A 16,322-nucleotide genomic window follows, 5' to 3' on the forward strand; every position below is an offset into this window, starting at 1 on the left:
GTCCTTGAATGGAGTCGAGGGGGGAGGTGAAGGGACAGGTGTTGCATTTCTTGCGGTTGCAAAGGAAAGTGCCCGGGGAGGGGGTGGTACGGGAGGGAAGGGAAGAATTGACAAGGGAGTTGCGGAGGGAGCGGTCTTTGCGGAAGGCAGACATAGTGGGAGATGGGAAGATGTGGCGAGTGGTGGGGTCACGTTGGAGGTGGCGGAAATGGCGGAGGATTATTTGTTGTATTTGCCGGGTGGTGGGGTGAAAGGTCAGGACTAGGGGGACTCTGCCCTTGTTGCGAGTGCGGGGATGTGGAGAGAGAGCAGTGTTGCGGGGTATGTATGAGACCCTGGTGCGAGCCTCATCTATGGTGGCGGAGGTGAATCCCCGTTCCCTGAAGAACGAGGACATTTCCGATGCCCTGGTGTGGAACGTCTCATCCTGGGAGCAGATGCGGTGTAGGTGGAGGAATTGGGAGTAGGGGATGGAGTCTTTACAGGGGGCAGGGTGGGAAGACGTGTAGTCCAGATAGCCATGTGAGTCAGTTGGTTTGTAGTGTATGTCGGTCAGAAGTCTGTCCCCTGCGATGGAGATGGTGAGGTCAAGGAATGGTAGGGAAGTGTCGGAAGTGGTCCAGGTGTATTGGAGTGCCGGATGGAAGTTGGTGGTGAAGTGGATGAAGTCAGTCAGTTGTGTGTGGGTGCAGGAGGTGGCCCCAAAGCAGTCATCAATGTAACGGAGGTAGAGCTCGGGGATGGGGCCCTGGTACGTATTGAACAAGGATTGTTCAACGTACCCGACAGAGGCAAGCGTAGCTGGGGCCCATGCGTGTGCCCATAGCTACGCCTTGTGTTTGGAGGAAATGGGAGGAGTCAAACGTAAAGTTGTTGAGGGTGAGGACCAACTCCGCTAGACGGAGGAGGGTGTCAGTGCCTGGGTGTAGGTTGCTCCTCTGGTCGAGGAAGAACCGGAGGGCTTTGAGGCCATCCTGGTGGGGGTGGGAGGTGTAGAGTGACTGGACATCCATGGTGAAGATGAGGGGTTGAGGGCCTAGAGAGTGGAATGCGCGGAGGCGGCGGAGAGTGTCTGAGGTGTCTAGAACATAGGTGGGAAGGGATTTGACCAAGGGGGATAGTATGGAGTCAAGGTATGTGGAGATGAGTTCGGTGGGGCACGAACAAGCAGAGACAATGGGTCTGCCAGGAGAGCCGGGTTTGTGGATTTTGGGGAGAAGGTAAAAACGGGCCGTGCGGGGCTGGGGAACGATGAGGTTGGAAGCTTGGTCGGGCAGGGCGTGGGAATTGATGAAGTCGGTGATGGTGCTAGATATGGTGGCCTGGTGCTCGTCAGTGGGGTCATGGTCCAAGGGTAAGTAGGAGGAGGTGTCCGAGAGTTGGCGCGTGGCCTCAGCTTTGTAGAGATCGACGCGCCAGACTACCATGGCACCTCCCTTGTCGGCTGGTTTGATAACCCAATCTGGGTTTTTGCGGAGTAATTCAATGGCAGTGCGTTCAGGGAGGGAGAGATTGGAGTGAGACGGGAGTTGCTGTATACCATATCTATGTCATGTCTGAATGCATTCTTAATGTTCACTCATCATTGGCCTACTGATGCAGTGTATGACGCCTGGACTCGATTCCACGGCATGAAATCACAGAGCTTTAAAATCTTCACGTAGTCACTCACGTGACTCCGAAGTAAAATAGTAAGATTAAACGAGAACTTACCAGTTTGAAGTTTGATCTATATTTTATGAGGAGTAACGTTGAGGGATTACGTGCCCTCTGCTCCCAGCCCTCTATCATAAAGTTCAACAGGTATTATGGTTCTCTTATCTTACTATGTTCAGTTCAACAAATGTTTTCTGTGATTTCACACCGCTGCTTTGAAGATTGACACGCATGCGTACTGGACGGGGTCTTCACGTAATCCCTCAACGTTACTCCTCATAAAATAAAGATCAAACTTCAAACTGGTAAGTTCTTGTTTAATCTTACTATTATTTGTGGTAGAACTATCATTTTTATAGTGTTTATTCTGCCAATTAATTATAATGGGAGCATTTTCCAAAATTTAATCAGAGCATTCAATTTATTTAATAATGGAGTAAAATTAGCGTTAAATAATGATTTATATCTTCTAGTAACTTGAATACACAGATACTTGAATTTTTCCATTGCAATTTTAAATGGAAATTTTAATAGGTGATTCGCTTTCTGCGGCTTTAGTGACATAATTTCACTTTTGTTCCAGTTTATTCTATATCCAGAAAAAGAACCAAATTCCTCTATTAAATTTAGTAAATTCGGGATACTCGTTTGTGAATTTGTAATATATAAAAGTATATCATCCGCATATTCTTGCCATTGGTTTATCATATAGTAATTTTACCCATCTAATAAAATTATCTCCCATATTAAATTTTTGGAGTACTATGTATAAATACTGCCACTCTACCTGATCAAATGCTTTCTCTGCATCCAAAGATATAACTGATAAGTCTTCCTTTTCCGTTTTATGTGAATACATTATATTAAAAAGTCGTCTCAGATTATTAGATGATTGTCTTTTAGGTATAAACCCCGTTTGGTCCTGGTTTATCAATTTATTAATATATTTACTCAATCTTCATGCTAAAGACTTTGCTAAAATTTTCTGATCTGTATTTAAAAGTGATATGGCTCTATATGAGCCCGGTTCTTCTAAATTTTTATCTTTTTTTAGTATAAGCGTGATTGTAGATTCTGCTAGTGTTTCTGGTAATTTCTTTTCGGTAAAGGCATACGTGTATAATTTAAGTAATCGTGGGACCATTAACTCCTGAAATCTTTTATAAAATTCATTATTAAAACCGTCTGGTCCTGGCGTCTTCCCATTTTTCACTTATTTTATTGTTTCTCTTATTTCTTCACTTGTAATCTGAGCTCCTAATTCCTCTTGTTCTAAGTTATCCAATTTTGGCAGATTACAATTATCTAAAACATTTATAATTTTATTGTCTTCTATTTTAGTATTAGATGTATATAAGTTTTGAGATAATAATATAATATAATAATATAATCATATAATATAATATAATAAACTTTATTACGGACTCAAGGTCCAGACAAGGGGCAACATTACATTAAAAAAGCATTGCATATCAAATATCATAAATACATATAAAATCTTGGTATATCACTTATAAAAACATCATAATTTATATATTTTTTAAACACAATACTTAAGTTAAAAATCCAGATTAAAAGATGATCAATGTCCTACAACGATACCAGTGTCTCCACAGCTGGGATTCGTAGCGTGTAGTGCTAACCCTTATGTTTGTCAAGGCCACAATAAGCACATTTTTAGTGTCATTTATCCTGCAAATGAATTTATACATGTGGTGTCTTAGGATAGCTTCTAAAGTACTGACTCCTGCAGCCACAAACATATTACTGGCACTACACCATCTAGGTTGCCTTAGCAGTGTTCTCATGGCATCGTTATATGCCACCTTTAGTCTCTGCATACTTGTCTTTACATAGTTCGACCACAGGTGCGCAGTGTAGAGTGGTGTGCAGTATGCTCTAAATAGCGACATCTTCACCACATCTGCACACGCACCAAATTTACGCAAGAGGATATTCGCCTGTACATACAGCATGCGTCGTTGCCTATAAATATCCTCATCATCTGTCATTTGTTCTGTAATAATATGCCCTAGATATTTTATCTTATTACAGACACTAAGATTGTTGTCAGACAATTTAAAATCAGGATATTTTAGGCATTTATCCTCTTTGGTTCTACAGATCATAACAGCACTCTTACTAGCATTATATTTAATGTCATGTTCCACACCATACACAGAACATATAGTAAGGAGCTGCTGGAGACCAGCGCTAGATGGACTAAAGACCACAAGATCATCTGCATACATAATATGGTTCATTAAAACATTACCAATCACGCACCCAGTGTTACGGGCTTTCAATTGTTTAGACAGATCATCAATATATAGATTAAAAAGGACTGAATTGATAGAATTGAGCAAACCTTTTATTAATGTCCTTGGGTAGAGTTAATAGTTCCCCATTCTCTGATTTGATTTTAATAATAGTATTTTCCTTTTCTTGCTTCTTCAATTGTCGCGCTAGAAGTTTATGTGGTTTATCGCCAAAATCAAACTGTGACTTTTGTAATCTGAAATAATCTTATTACTCTTGCCGATAATATTCGATTAAGTTTAAATTTCAATAATATAATCTTATTATGTTTATCTATAGTTGGGTCTTTTGCATTATCTAATTCTAATAGTTTAATTTCCTTTTCTAACGTCCATTGTTCTGTCGTATTCTTTTTATTTTGAAAACTTTGATATGAAATTATAACTCCACGGATGAATGCCTTGACAGTTTCCCATAATAAAGATGGTGAAATACCTGGTGTCTCGTTTGTCTCAAAATAAAATTCATTTGTTGTTTTAAATACTCGTAACCTTGTGGGTTATTAGCTATTTGTGTATTAAACCTCCAAAAAGATTTTATACCTGGCATTCCCTCAAGTTTTAAAGTAAATGTCAACAAATGTGATCAGAAATAATACTACTATGATATTTAGGAATAATCGTATGGGATTAATTTTGTATCCACTAAAAAATAATCAATTCTTGAGTAGGGTTTGTGTACCGATGAGTAGAACGAGTATTCCCTTCCATTTGGATTAACTATTCTCCATACATCTGTTATATTAGTGATTTTTATATATGTGTTTAAAAATTCACTAGTCTTGGATTTGACGCTGCCCTTCCTTAGTTTTATTGATTTGTCTAAATATGAATCTATAACACAGTTAAAGTTCCCCCCTAATATTGCATTTTGGTAATTATACTCTTCTATTACATCCGTAATTTTCTTAAAAAATTGGGGGTTATCAAAATTTGGAGTATAGATATTTATCAGAGTCAATGGTGTAGAGTAGATTTGTCCCGCCACTATAGTGTACCTTCCTTCTTTATCAGATATAGTATTCTTTAATATAAATGGTATACCTCTCCGAATAATAATAGCCGTTCCTCTAGCTTTAGAAGTAAATGACGAGTGATAAGTTTGACCTATCCAGTTTGCCCTCAGTCTCATCTGTGTTTGTGGTTTCGTATGAGTTTCTTGCAGAAAAGCTATGTCCACATTTAAAGATTTTAACTGGGTCAGAATCTTGTCCCTCTTAATTGGGTCATTCGCACCCCTAATATTTCAACTACAGAATGTGATTCCTCCATTCTGTTTTTCCTATTGTCTTGCATTTTTAATTGGTTTTGGTGATTTTGATTCATGTGGTGCAGTTAAATACCTCAGGATTTTGGGTGTGGGGAGATCGTCCCGTGTTTCTGACGTTATTTTACATCTCCTCCGTCTATTGAACCTCCATGAGAAAAAAAGAAAAGTGTATTGAAAGATAGTGAAGAAAAAAAGAAAAATTATTGAGTGAACCACATAAAAGTGAATTTTAAAAAAAAAGTGACTTTAAGGTATCAAAAAGGTGATACCTTAAATTCGAGATGCCATCTATGATGGCCAAAAATTGATTGACCTCCGTAGTTGGAGTTATACATTGGGCTCAGCCCCCTAGATAAGATGTCACAGACGACTACATGCCGTTTCCTCTTAATATATCAAAAAATCATTAAAACATTTTTTTTTTTAAATTATCCAGTCAGGCCGAATAGAACAAAAGAAGTTTCATCACTAGAGAGTTATCAGCCTCTGTACTATTTCAAATATTCTCTTATGTACCCAGGCTTTAAACCTTCTAGAATGCTTACTCAGTATCATAGAGCCATGGAATCATAAAACATAGGAACAGGCCTTGTCCTTGTCCCCAAGGTTGTTCATCTTTTCCTTAATTACCAGCCTGTTTCAAGGGTTAAATTTCTTTATCTTAAGTACAACCATCTTCCAGCCCAAACCTCTGGAACTTTTCCAAATCATTAATGCCTCCTTCTTTCCCACAGGCTTATATAATATTCTTATACCCATTTTCATTCATTGTTATGTATTGGTATACATCCTAAATTATATTTTGTTTCCTTTCAGCTATATTAAAATTATTTAACTGTTAGTAATAACCATCTAACCCTCTATAGACCCCTTATCCCCAAACTCCATACGTTAGTTAGTCATATTAGTATAAAGTTTATATGGTTAGTTAATTCTTTACATTAAGTATATACTGTATTAATTAAAACTTTTCTTAAGTCCATAGTTTCCTTTGAGTTTTTTTTCGAATCTTATCTCTTTACTTCAACATGTCTGCTTTCCCCATTTGTTTCTCTTCAACTTTTCCGTTCAAGGTGAAACCAGGGCTCTGTCGTTGAAAGCACTTTCCTGACAGATAAGCCTGTCTGGTTAAGTGTCTAGAGCAGTTCCACTATCTTAATTACAGCACAGCCTTCCATTGAAAATTTAATCATCGTCCTTCTCTTTTCTCTATTTTCTTTACAATATCTTGTGCGTGATTAAATGCCCGATCAGGATCCGTGAAGGAGCGTTGAGTAGATTTGTATGTAATCTTCATCTTCGCTGGATAAACTACCCCGTATCTCACATTGGGTTGTCCTTGCAGGATATTACTTGCTCTTTTAAACTGATTCCTTTTCTCCAATATTTTGCATGGGTAGTCCCTGTAGAATCTAACAGTCTCTCCATCGAATGTGAGCCTCTCACCATGCGGTATCATCTTCAGGAGTTTTTCCAGGGTTGAAATGTCTAAGAATTTTGCGATGTCTTGGGGGAGCATTTGTTTCGCTTCGGAAGCGACCTACCCGATGTGCCACATCAATCCTCGGGTTTTCCTTCAGCTTAGATTTCTTTGAGTATTTTAGTGACAAGCTTGGTCATTTGAATCCCGTGCTCTTGTCCCTCCTTTACTCCTATAATCCTTAAATTCTGTCTCCTTGATCTAGCTTCCAAATCTTGACATTTATCAGTCAATTTATTCAATTGCTCCCGATTATCACCTTGTTCTTTTTTCAAGATCGATATTTCCTGAGCCATCTCACGCATTCAACCATCATCTCTTCTGTCAACTTGTCAGAATGTTTCATCTCTTCAATCAGCTCATCAAATTTCTTATTATAATCATTTTCCAATCTCGCAAATTCTTGTGTTGTCCTCTGATCCAAGTCTATGAATTGCTGCTTCAAAGAGGCATACAATTCCTTTAATTCATCACAAGCAGTATCAATTTTCTTAGACAAGCTAACCTCCTGTCATTTGGTTTTAAACACACAGAGACTAGAAGTCAATATGGACTGCAGTGACCGGAGTTTTACACCAGTCTCCACTGTCTTCTGGCCATGTACTTCTGCTGTGATTCCTTACCAAATAACATCCCAAGACCCTTACTTCAGTACCAGCTCAGCCTGGGACCTCTGAAGGTTGAGTCGGCAACATTTGGTGCTCGAGATAGAACCGCTGCTTACACTATTAGGGCGTCACGTCGATGATTGACCCTTCCTGTCACTGGGACAGTGAATAAGCCTTATGCAAGGTTCCCGCTCCAGGCTCTTACATAGAAACATAGAACATAGGTGCAGGAGTAGGCCATTCGGCCCTTCGAGCCTGCACCGCCATTCAATATGATCATGGCTGATCATCCAACTCAGTATCCCGTACCTGCCTTCTCTCCATACCCCCTGATCCCTTTAGCTACAAGGGCCACATCTAACTCCCTCTTAAATATAGCCAATGAACTGGCCTCAACTACCTTCTGTGGCAGAGAGTTCCAGAGATTCACCACTCTCTGTGTGAAAAATGTTTTTCATCTCGGTCCTAAAGGATTTACCCTCTATCCTTAAACTGTGACCCCTTGTCCTGGACTTCCCCAACATCGGGAACAATCTTCCTGCATCTAGCCTGTCCAACCCCTTAAGAATTTTGTAAGTTTCTTTAAGATCCCCCCTCAATCTCCTAAATTCTAGCGAGTACAAGCCGAGTCTATCCAGTCTTCCCATTAGTGCTTCACGGTCGGAAGTTCAGAGCAAATCCAATTCGAAAACTCTCTGTGCATCACTCAGTAATCTGCCGCCACCCGTATTCAGCAAAGAAATGCAGATAACATTGCGCTCTGACCCGCAATCTTTGACCGATCTAGCATCTATTTCATATACAGGTGCCCGTTTGAATCCACAATCACTTCAGTGTCACAATCAGAAATCACACCCATATCTCAATCAGTTTCCAACCTGTATGCTAATCTTCACCCAACCCATACCCCAATCTTCACCCTGACCCGTACACCAATCCTCAATCAGACTCGTGTTACAATCCAAACATCGACTCTTATCCCAAACCTCACCCCAATCAAACAAGTCTGTGGCCCAGTCCTCGCCCACACCCGTGTGCCATTCCTCCCTAGACACGCATATCAATCTTCACACAGACAGGCATCAAAATCTTCCCCTAAATCAGCATCACAAAACTCACACAAACACATAAGGAAATATGACCAGGCACCTATTCCTAATCAACGCAAGACATATTTTGTAATTCACACTCTCAAAGTAGTTGTTGTGTACTTGGATGCTTGGAACAGACTTGAATAAGGCTCGGACACGGGAGTAATCTTACAAGCTTCTTTACTGCAGGACGCCACCTTGAGTCTCCCCGTGCACATGCGTACTTGCACAAGACATCACAAGACACTAATTACCTATGCTAATTGTCTCATACCTAACACTCCTCCCCCTTTAACTTGGAGGCAGGTAATATCATTTCTATTACATACACCGCACTCCTCCCCTTTTAAGTCCATTTCACCTGTACGGTTATATGCTCTTTTCCTACCCATCATTGAATAATACACTGTTGCACAATGGTATTATACTTAAACCAAATACATTAACCCTTGCTTTATGAGTTATCATTTTCTGGTTCATGTATTTGTTTTGTTTTCCTCTTTGTAGGTGGGATCTGACCCATGGCTGCAAGTTTCCATTTTCTAGCAGCTTCCTCTGCTGTTCAGTTTCCATTCTCTGATTATTTATCTGCACTTGTTGTTTCATGAGATTCTGCAATGCATAACCCTTTGTCCATTGCTCAGTGAAGGAGGCTCCATGCTGGACTATACTGAAGTGTCCTAATTGTAATCGGTCCTGCATACTTTTGTCTTGACCAACCAGCCTCTCTTCTTTAGACTTTTCTATTAGCAGCTTTCTACTGATTGTCACACATTTATTCAACCTTTCCTTGCATCGTTCAAGCCTTTTCTGTTGTTCATCTACTCGTCTTCTTAAGTCACCTTTCTGGTTCTTTATCAAGAAGTAGGATCTATATTGTCTTTGCAATGCAAAACTGGCTTTCCTATATCGTTTAAGCTTTTTGTATAGTTTAAGCTTTTTCTGTAGTTCATCTAGTCCACTTAAGTCACATCTCTGGTTCTTCATCAAGTAAGATCTATATTGTTTTTTCACTACAACACTGGCTTTGATTTGTGCTCTGCTTAGTTTTCTTGCTTCATAAGCACGGTAGTGAGACTGCACTACAATTGTTGTATCTTTCCATTTGAGGAAGTATTTCCTATATCATTTAAGCCTTTTGTATCGTTTCAGCCTTTTCTGTTGTGCCTTGGTCTTTTTAAGTCTTTCCTATACCAACTCCTACGGCATACTGACTGCACTTTTACAGTAGCTCTCTTTTGCTTAACCCACTGCCTAACCACCATACTGAATGGTAATAGTTGCATCCCTCATTGACTGATATTGCACAAACTTGGAATGCCCTATTTTGCATGCTTTGTACCATCTCTGGATCGAAATGACAGCTTGACGTACAGCTTTGTAGCGTACCCGTAATCGGTAACCACGGTATGCTGCTTGCAGAGTGACTACAGCCACCTTTTGCATCAAGAAATGCTTTCTTGTAATGCACATTCTTATGAATGACTTAATACAGCGTGCTGCCTTGATTTTCTCAACCAATACTCTGGCTTTTCTCAAACTATTATAATGTCTCACTTGGACATTTCTTATCTGGCATGCTCGGTATCGTTGCTGTACCGCAATGGCAGACCAGCGTAGTTTCTTAAAATACTGACGTTGTTTATGCATCTGATAATAAGTCTATGACCTTGGCAGATTTGTGCATGTACCGCAATTGCTTTCGAACAAGCATTCCTCGGTAGGCTGCCTGAAGCTGTACAACACTGCTGCGTACCTTCATGTGAGTTTTGCGATCACTTACCATTTGAAGGTGTGCCCTATAATGGGTTTGCACTATTATAGCTGCCCTTCTCATTGCCTTGTATTGACGGTATACTCTATGCATTCTAAATGCTGCTAAGTTGCTGCCTTCTGTTTGTTCTGGATCTCTTTCCGTACCTTCATACCCCTGAATGCAGCTTGAATAGCTAGGGTTGCTCTTTGGATGGCAATTTCCCTTTGCCTTTGACTCCTTTTCCTTTGCCTTTTCCCTCTGCACTTGACCTTCGTCACTTGGCACTTGACTTGTGTCCCTTTGCACTTGACCTTGGTCCTTTTGCACCTGACCTTGGTCCTTTTGCACTTGACCTTGGTCCTTTTGCACTTGACCTTGGTCCTTTTGCACTTGACCTTGGTCCTTTTGCACTTGACCTTGGTCCTTTTGCACTTGACCTTGGTCCTTTTGCACTTGACCTTGGTCCTTTTGCACTTGACCTTGGTCCTTTTGCACTTGACCTTGGTCCTTTTGCACTTGACCTTTGTCTTTTGAGGTACTCCCTGCCATCTTTAGTTCAGGCTCCTTGCCTCTGAATGCCCTTGGAGGTTTTGGCGAGAAATGAGCGATTAATACCTCCTTACACTCCTCGTACGTTTTATCCGTGGGCGCTGCTGGCAGCAGTAACGTACGGAAGGTGTGATAATTCTCTCTTCCTAAGCCTAATATGAACCATGCTCTCTTCTTCTCCTCTGTTGTGATATCATTAGAAATGAACGAAGCCTCCAAGACTTCAGTCCATTTCTCAAAATTGCACCCAGATTCTAACTGGGGCCACTTTCCTATCCTTTGAAAAGCCATGCTATCTGTTGCTAATAAGGTGCACTATTCAGGTGCTCCTGTACAGACAAAACACTGATTACCTCAAGATAATAAAACACATATCTCCTGTACAGCCAAAACACTGACTTCTGCCCTGGACTTAATCCTTTTACATTCTAAGATATTATCCAGCTCACTGTCTATTACTTAATCTTATAATAATAGATTTATACTATTAACCCACATTTGCTGTTAATAGCAACTAGAACATTTTAAACCTATTCTTCCTATGCACACATTTACTATTCATAATAAACCAATGCATTACACATCCAACAGTCCTGCTTCTACTGTGACAATGCATTACATTCACAGAGAGATTTTATTGTGAAGGATTTCACTGCTTCAGCTTGCAGCCTGTGGACTCTGTTCCATCCTCGACCTCCACTGCTGCTTTAGCTGGCTCCCCCCCCCCGGGCTTCACTGTTACCCTTAAACACCGCTGGCCACCCCGGACCTCCGATGCTGCTGCTGGCTCAGCTGTTGCTGTTGCCTCCGCTGGCTCTCGCTGACTCCACCGGCTGGCTGTTGCTGCTTTGCTGGCCTGCTTGCCTGCTGACCTTCCGCTCCACCACTGCTCCGCCGACTTGCCTGCCCGCTGTCTCCACAGCCCACCTGGCTGCTAATGGACCCACTGCACGGCTCGTTGCTGGCTCCCGTGGCCACTCTGCGGAAGGTGAAGGTGAGTCGCTGCTTGTTTCTACTGCTGGTCCCCGCTGCTCCAAGCGTCGGGACTGTGCCTCTCAGCTTTCTCTATTCTCGGCCGTCCCTTGCGACCGGGCTTTCACAGCTCTCGGCTTCTCTCGCCTGTCCACTTTTCTGCTCACGGTCGGGCTGACTCTGTTCCCGACCGGGCTTTCTTTACTTTCTCCCCCCCCACCGGGCTGACTGTTCCCGGTTAGGCTGAAGACTCAGCCTCTGTCGGCGGCTCTCTGGACCTGTCCGTGGCCTACACGGTACAAGGCCCTCACCCAACGTTGGTGGCTACTACTGGGGCTGGCCGTGGGCTACACGGTCCTCTTTTGTCGGTGGCTTTTCCAGATCTGTCCGTGACCTTCACGGTACTAGGCCCTCACCCGACGTCTGTGGCTGCTGCTTGGGCTTGGCTGTGGGCTGCACAGCCCTGGATACATTCCAGGTAAGCTGACACCGTGCTCGGTGACCCTTACTGCCCTGCTTGTTTTCCTAGCTCTTCCCTGAGCTATTGCTTACCGTTCCTACCTTTTTTCTTTTTGGCGCCAATTCAAAACCATTTGGCTTGGTGCTGTTCCACTTTGTTTCCAAATACTACTATTTTTAAACTTGTTTTCGATTCTTCTTGCTGGCCTTGTTCTTATCTTCGTTCTTTTATCCTCGTCGCCAATTGTTGTGTATTTGGATGCTTGGAACAGACTTGAATAAGGCTCGGACACTGGAGTAATCTTACAAGCTTCTTTACTGCAGGACGCCACCTTGAGTCTCCCCGTGCACATGCGTACTTGCACAAGACATCACAAGACACTAATTACCTATGCTAATTATCCCATACCTAACAGTAGTGTTCAATTTGATGTATTCTATTGTATCTTGTTCCACCGGGTGGCACCATCAGCGATGGCATCCTCGCCAACGGTCTGTCTGTCTTTTCGTCTTCTTTGTTATATTTAGTGTGTTTTTAAAAAGTAACTGTTAATGTTCTCTGGTTTATTTTATTAATTTCTTTCCTTGCGGGAGATACGATTTTTTCCGGATCATATCTCTGGTCACTCTGCGGCCTAACATCATGGTGATGGCAGCCTCGAGACTGACTTTGAGCCCCACCGCGGGGCTGTGGACTTACTGTCGGAGCCTGCATTTTGTGTGTTTTGTTACTTTTTATTGGTAAGACAATATGGCAAATCAAATTCCTCGTATGTTGCAAAACATATATGGCTGATAAAGTATGATTATTATGATTATGATTAATATAGTTGTGATTTTTGTCTCTTCCCGTCTCCCTTCCCTGTGTTTCAATTCTCAGTGCTACCCAATGTCTGTCTGTCTGGTTAACTATCTCCACATCTAATTTACTCTCTGACAGTGAGCAAATTTACGAATGCTTTTGCCATCACCCAGTTGTGCTCCATTTTGAGCGCCCCATGGAACGGGCTGATCCTGGACCGACACAAATTGAGAGCTCGGCCGTTAGAATCAGGCACAGGTAATCCATGGAGTGCCGATGATCTCCTCAGATTCATACTGATATCTGACACCCACTGCACCCTCCGCCCTTCAGATCGGAACACCATCTCGTCTCACTATTTCTCTCCCTTTTTCACCTCGTTCATTGCTCATCTTTCACTCAATCGCTCTGTGCCTCTTCCCTATATTCCCCTCTCTATCCCTCTCTCTTTCTCACTCTTTCTCCCTTTTCCACTCTCTATCTTCACTCATGCCACACCCTCTATCCTTTCCCCTCCCTCCCCTTTTCTTCCCCTACTCTTTATTCCCTGTTTTTCCGAGTCACCTCCCTTTCTGCTTGCTCTCTTTCTACCTATGTTCTTCCTTTCTGCTTGTGTCTTTCACCCGCCTTCACCCACTTCTTAATTTTTCCCTTTCCTCTCTAATTCAGAATCGGACCATCCACCAAATACTCATCCACATTCGCAACCTCGTCATCAGCTGGATCCATACCCCAAACTTCACCCAGACCTGTGGACCAGCCCTCACCCGTTCCGGTCTCCCTTTCCTCACTAGGCACACATACCAATAGACAATGGACAATAGTAGGCCATTCGGCCCTTCGAGCCAGCGTTGCCATTCAATGTGATCATGGATGATCATCCACAATCAGTATCCCGTTCCTGCTTTCTCCACTGACTCTGCTATCTTTAAGAGCCCTAACTAGTTCTCTCTTGAAAGTTTCCAAAGAACCGGCCTCCACCGAGGCAGAGAATTCCACACTCACAACTCTCTGGGAGAAAAAGTGTTCCCTTATCTCCGTTCGAAATGGCTTACCCATTATTTTTAAACTGTGGCCCCTGGTTCTGGACTCCCCCAACATCGGGAACATGTTTCCTGCCTCTAGCGTGTCGTAACCTTTAATAATCTTACATGTTTCAATAAGAAATCCTCTCATCCTTCTAAATTCCAGAGCATTCAAGCCTAGCCGCTCCATCCTCTCAGCATATGACAGTCCTGCCATCCCGGGAATTAACCTTGTGAACCTGCGCTGCACCCCTTAATAGCAAGAATGTCCTTCCTCAAACTTGGAAACCAAAACTGCACACTATACTCCAGGTGTGGTCTCACTCGGGCTCTGTACAACTGCAGAAGGACCTCTTTGCTCGTATATTCAACTCTTCTTGTTATGACGGCCAACATGCCATTCGCTTTCTTCACTGCTTACTGTACCTGCATGCTTACTTTCATTGACTGATGAACAAGGACCCCCAGATCCCATTGTACCTCCCCTTTTCGCGACTTGAGACCATTTCGATAATAACCTGCCTTCTAGTTTCTGCTACCAAAGTGGATAACCTCACATTCATCCGAATTTCACCCCGACCTGTCTTACAATCTCCACCTATTCCAGCACCCCAACCCTCACAGAAACTCAAAACAAAATACAATCGTACCGTTCTCCCTAATCACAACAAACCACAATTAACATTTCACACGCAAAGCCGCATCCAATTTGGTATGTTTTGGTTTATCTAGTATCAACACGCCCCCCCACCCCCTCCCCCACCGCAATAGATTTACTAACGATACCAACTGCGATCACATCCAAATCGTTTACACATACAACAGACAACAATGGACCCAGGAAGGATATCTGACCACAGCCTCGAATCAGAAACAAAACAAGCATCCACTATCACTGGTTAATCTCACCAGGCCGCATTTACGGTGTGGTGATTCGAACCTTTTACCGCGTGTGATCTAACTTTCTGGACGAAACCTACACTACTCACATTTTTCTGAATACACATTCACACCAACGTCCTACCACTCACCCACAAATTGTACTGGCCAATTACTCCTTGGGTGGGAGGGTGGGGACAGCAGCAGAGTTTCCTTGGAAAATCTGTGCAGTCATTGCAAGACGTTTTAACACTGCACCAAATTGTTTGACCGAGAACGCTTTAACTGCGCTGAAAAGATAGTGGGGGGAGAGAAATATATGAGTCTGACGCTCATTTGTCTTATGGGCCTGTCCCACTTAGGCGACTTTTCAGCGGACTGCCGGCGACTGTCAAGTTGCCGGCAGTCGCTTGAAAAACCGGGAACTGGAACGGCGATGGTCAGAGTGGAACATACACAAACACATCGCAAAGGCGGGGGCCTGGGCAAGTGGGGGAACTTTGTCTAAAAAATTCCCATGGTGCAAAGCCAAAGTGATAGACACACACCGCAATGAACAGGAAGGTTGGCGCTATAATTAAAGGGCCTGTCCCACCAGCATGCAATTGCATGCGTCTAGCGCGACCAAACGTGGTCGCTTGAGGCGTACGGACTCGCGGGGCCGGTCCCACTTCGATCAGCGGAGGCGTAAGGAGTTGTGCGGGGCTGGTCCCGACATCGCGTGGGGCTCCAAAAATCTTGCACTGTCCAAAAGTTCCACGTGCCAACGGCCTGTCGACCCGCAGGCGCATTGAGGGCATACGCAGCATCTTGACGGCGTATGCAGCTTCTTCACGTCGTACGCCTAGGGCGTGGCGTTGCACAGTGACGTCCCCGCCCGCCATGCCGTTGCGTGATGACTTCAACGTCCAATGTCGTGCGATGTCCAAATTCAGTCGGCCCGCCTCCTGCCTAGCTGATTGGTGAGTCTGACATAAATTACGTCACGCGCGAACTTTGCGCATACTTAGCGCGAACTCCTCTTCCATTTGGTTGCGCTAGACGCATGCAATCGCATGCTGGTGGGACAGGCCCTTAAGCACAGTGTATGGTAAGTCCTTTAAAAGAGGGGGGAGAAGGAGTAGAAACAACTTTTAAGAAGGCAGATATACACGGCTGTGAAGTTCGGCAGACATTTCGAAGACTGGTCGGTTCCTTGGTTCTGAAAACTACTGCTTACCTTTTTTTCCCCCAATGAGCCAGTGAAATTCATTGGTCAGCACCGGCTCCAACCTACGAGAGCCTCTGAGAACCTTCAGCTTCCTGGCAACCCACTAGGACCTCATTGCGACCCACCGACGGCTCGACAATTCTCGCTAATTTCCATGGCGACTTCATTCTATTTGCCGCTAATTTTTCAACATGTTGAAAAATTCTTGGCGACCATAATGAGGCCGCAACTTATAACCATATAACAA

At 43.1% G+C, this 16,322-nt stretch overlaps 1 protein-coding gene across 1 annotated transcript in view; it reads left to right on the forward strand.

Moving 5' to 3' along the window:
• Nucleotides 1-16,322, forward strand: part of LOC116991181 (solute carrier family 43 member 3-like) — a 104,242-nt gene that overhangs the window by 57,160 nt on the left and 30,760 nt on the right. Inside the window, exon 9 of the mRNA XM_033049551.1 lies at nt 13,091-13,219. Coding sequence (XP_032905442.1) covers nt 13,091-13,219 — 129 coding nt within the window. The remainder of the gene's footprint in view (nt 1-13,090; nt 13,220-16,322) is intronic.

Source organism: Amblyraja radiata, chromosome 33 (genome assembly GCF_010909765.2).
Source record: "Amblyraja radiata isolate CabotCenter1 chromosome 33, sAmbRad1.1.pri, whole genome shotgun sequence".
Classification (NCBI taxonomy): domain Eukaryota; kingdom Metazoa; phylum Chordata; class Chondrichthyes; order Rajiformes; family Rajidae; genus Amblyraja; species Amblyraja radiata.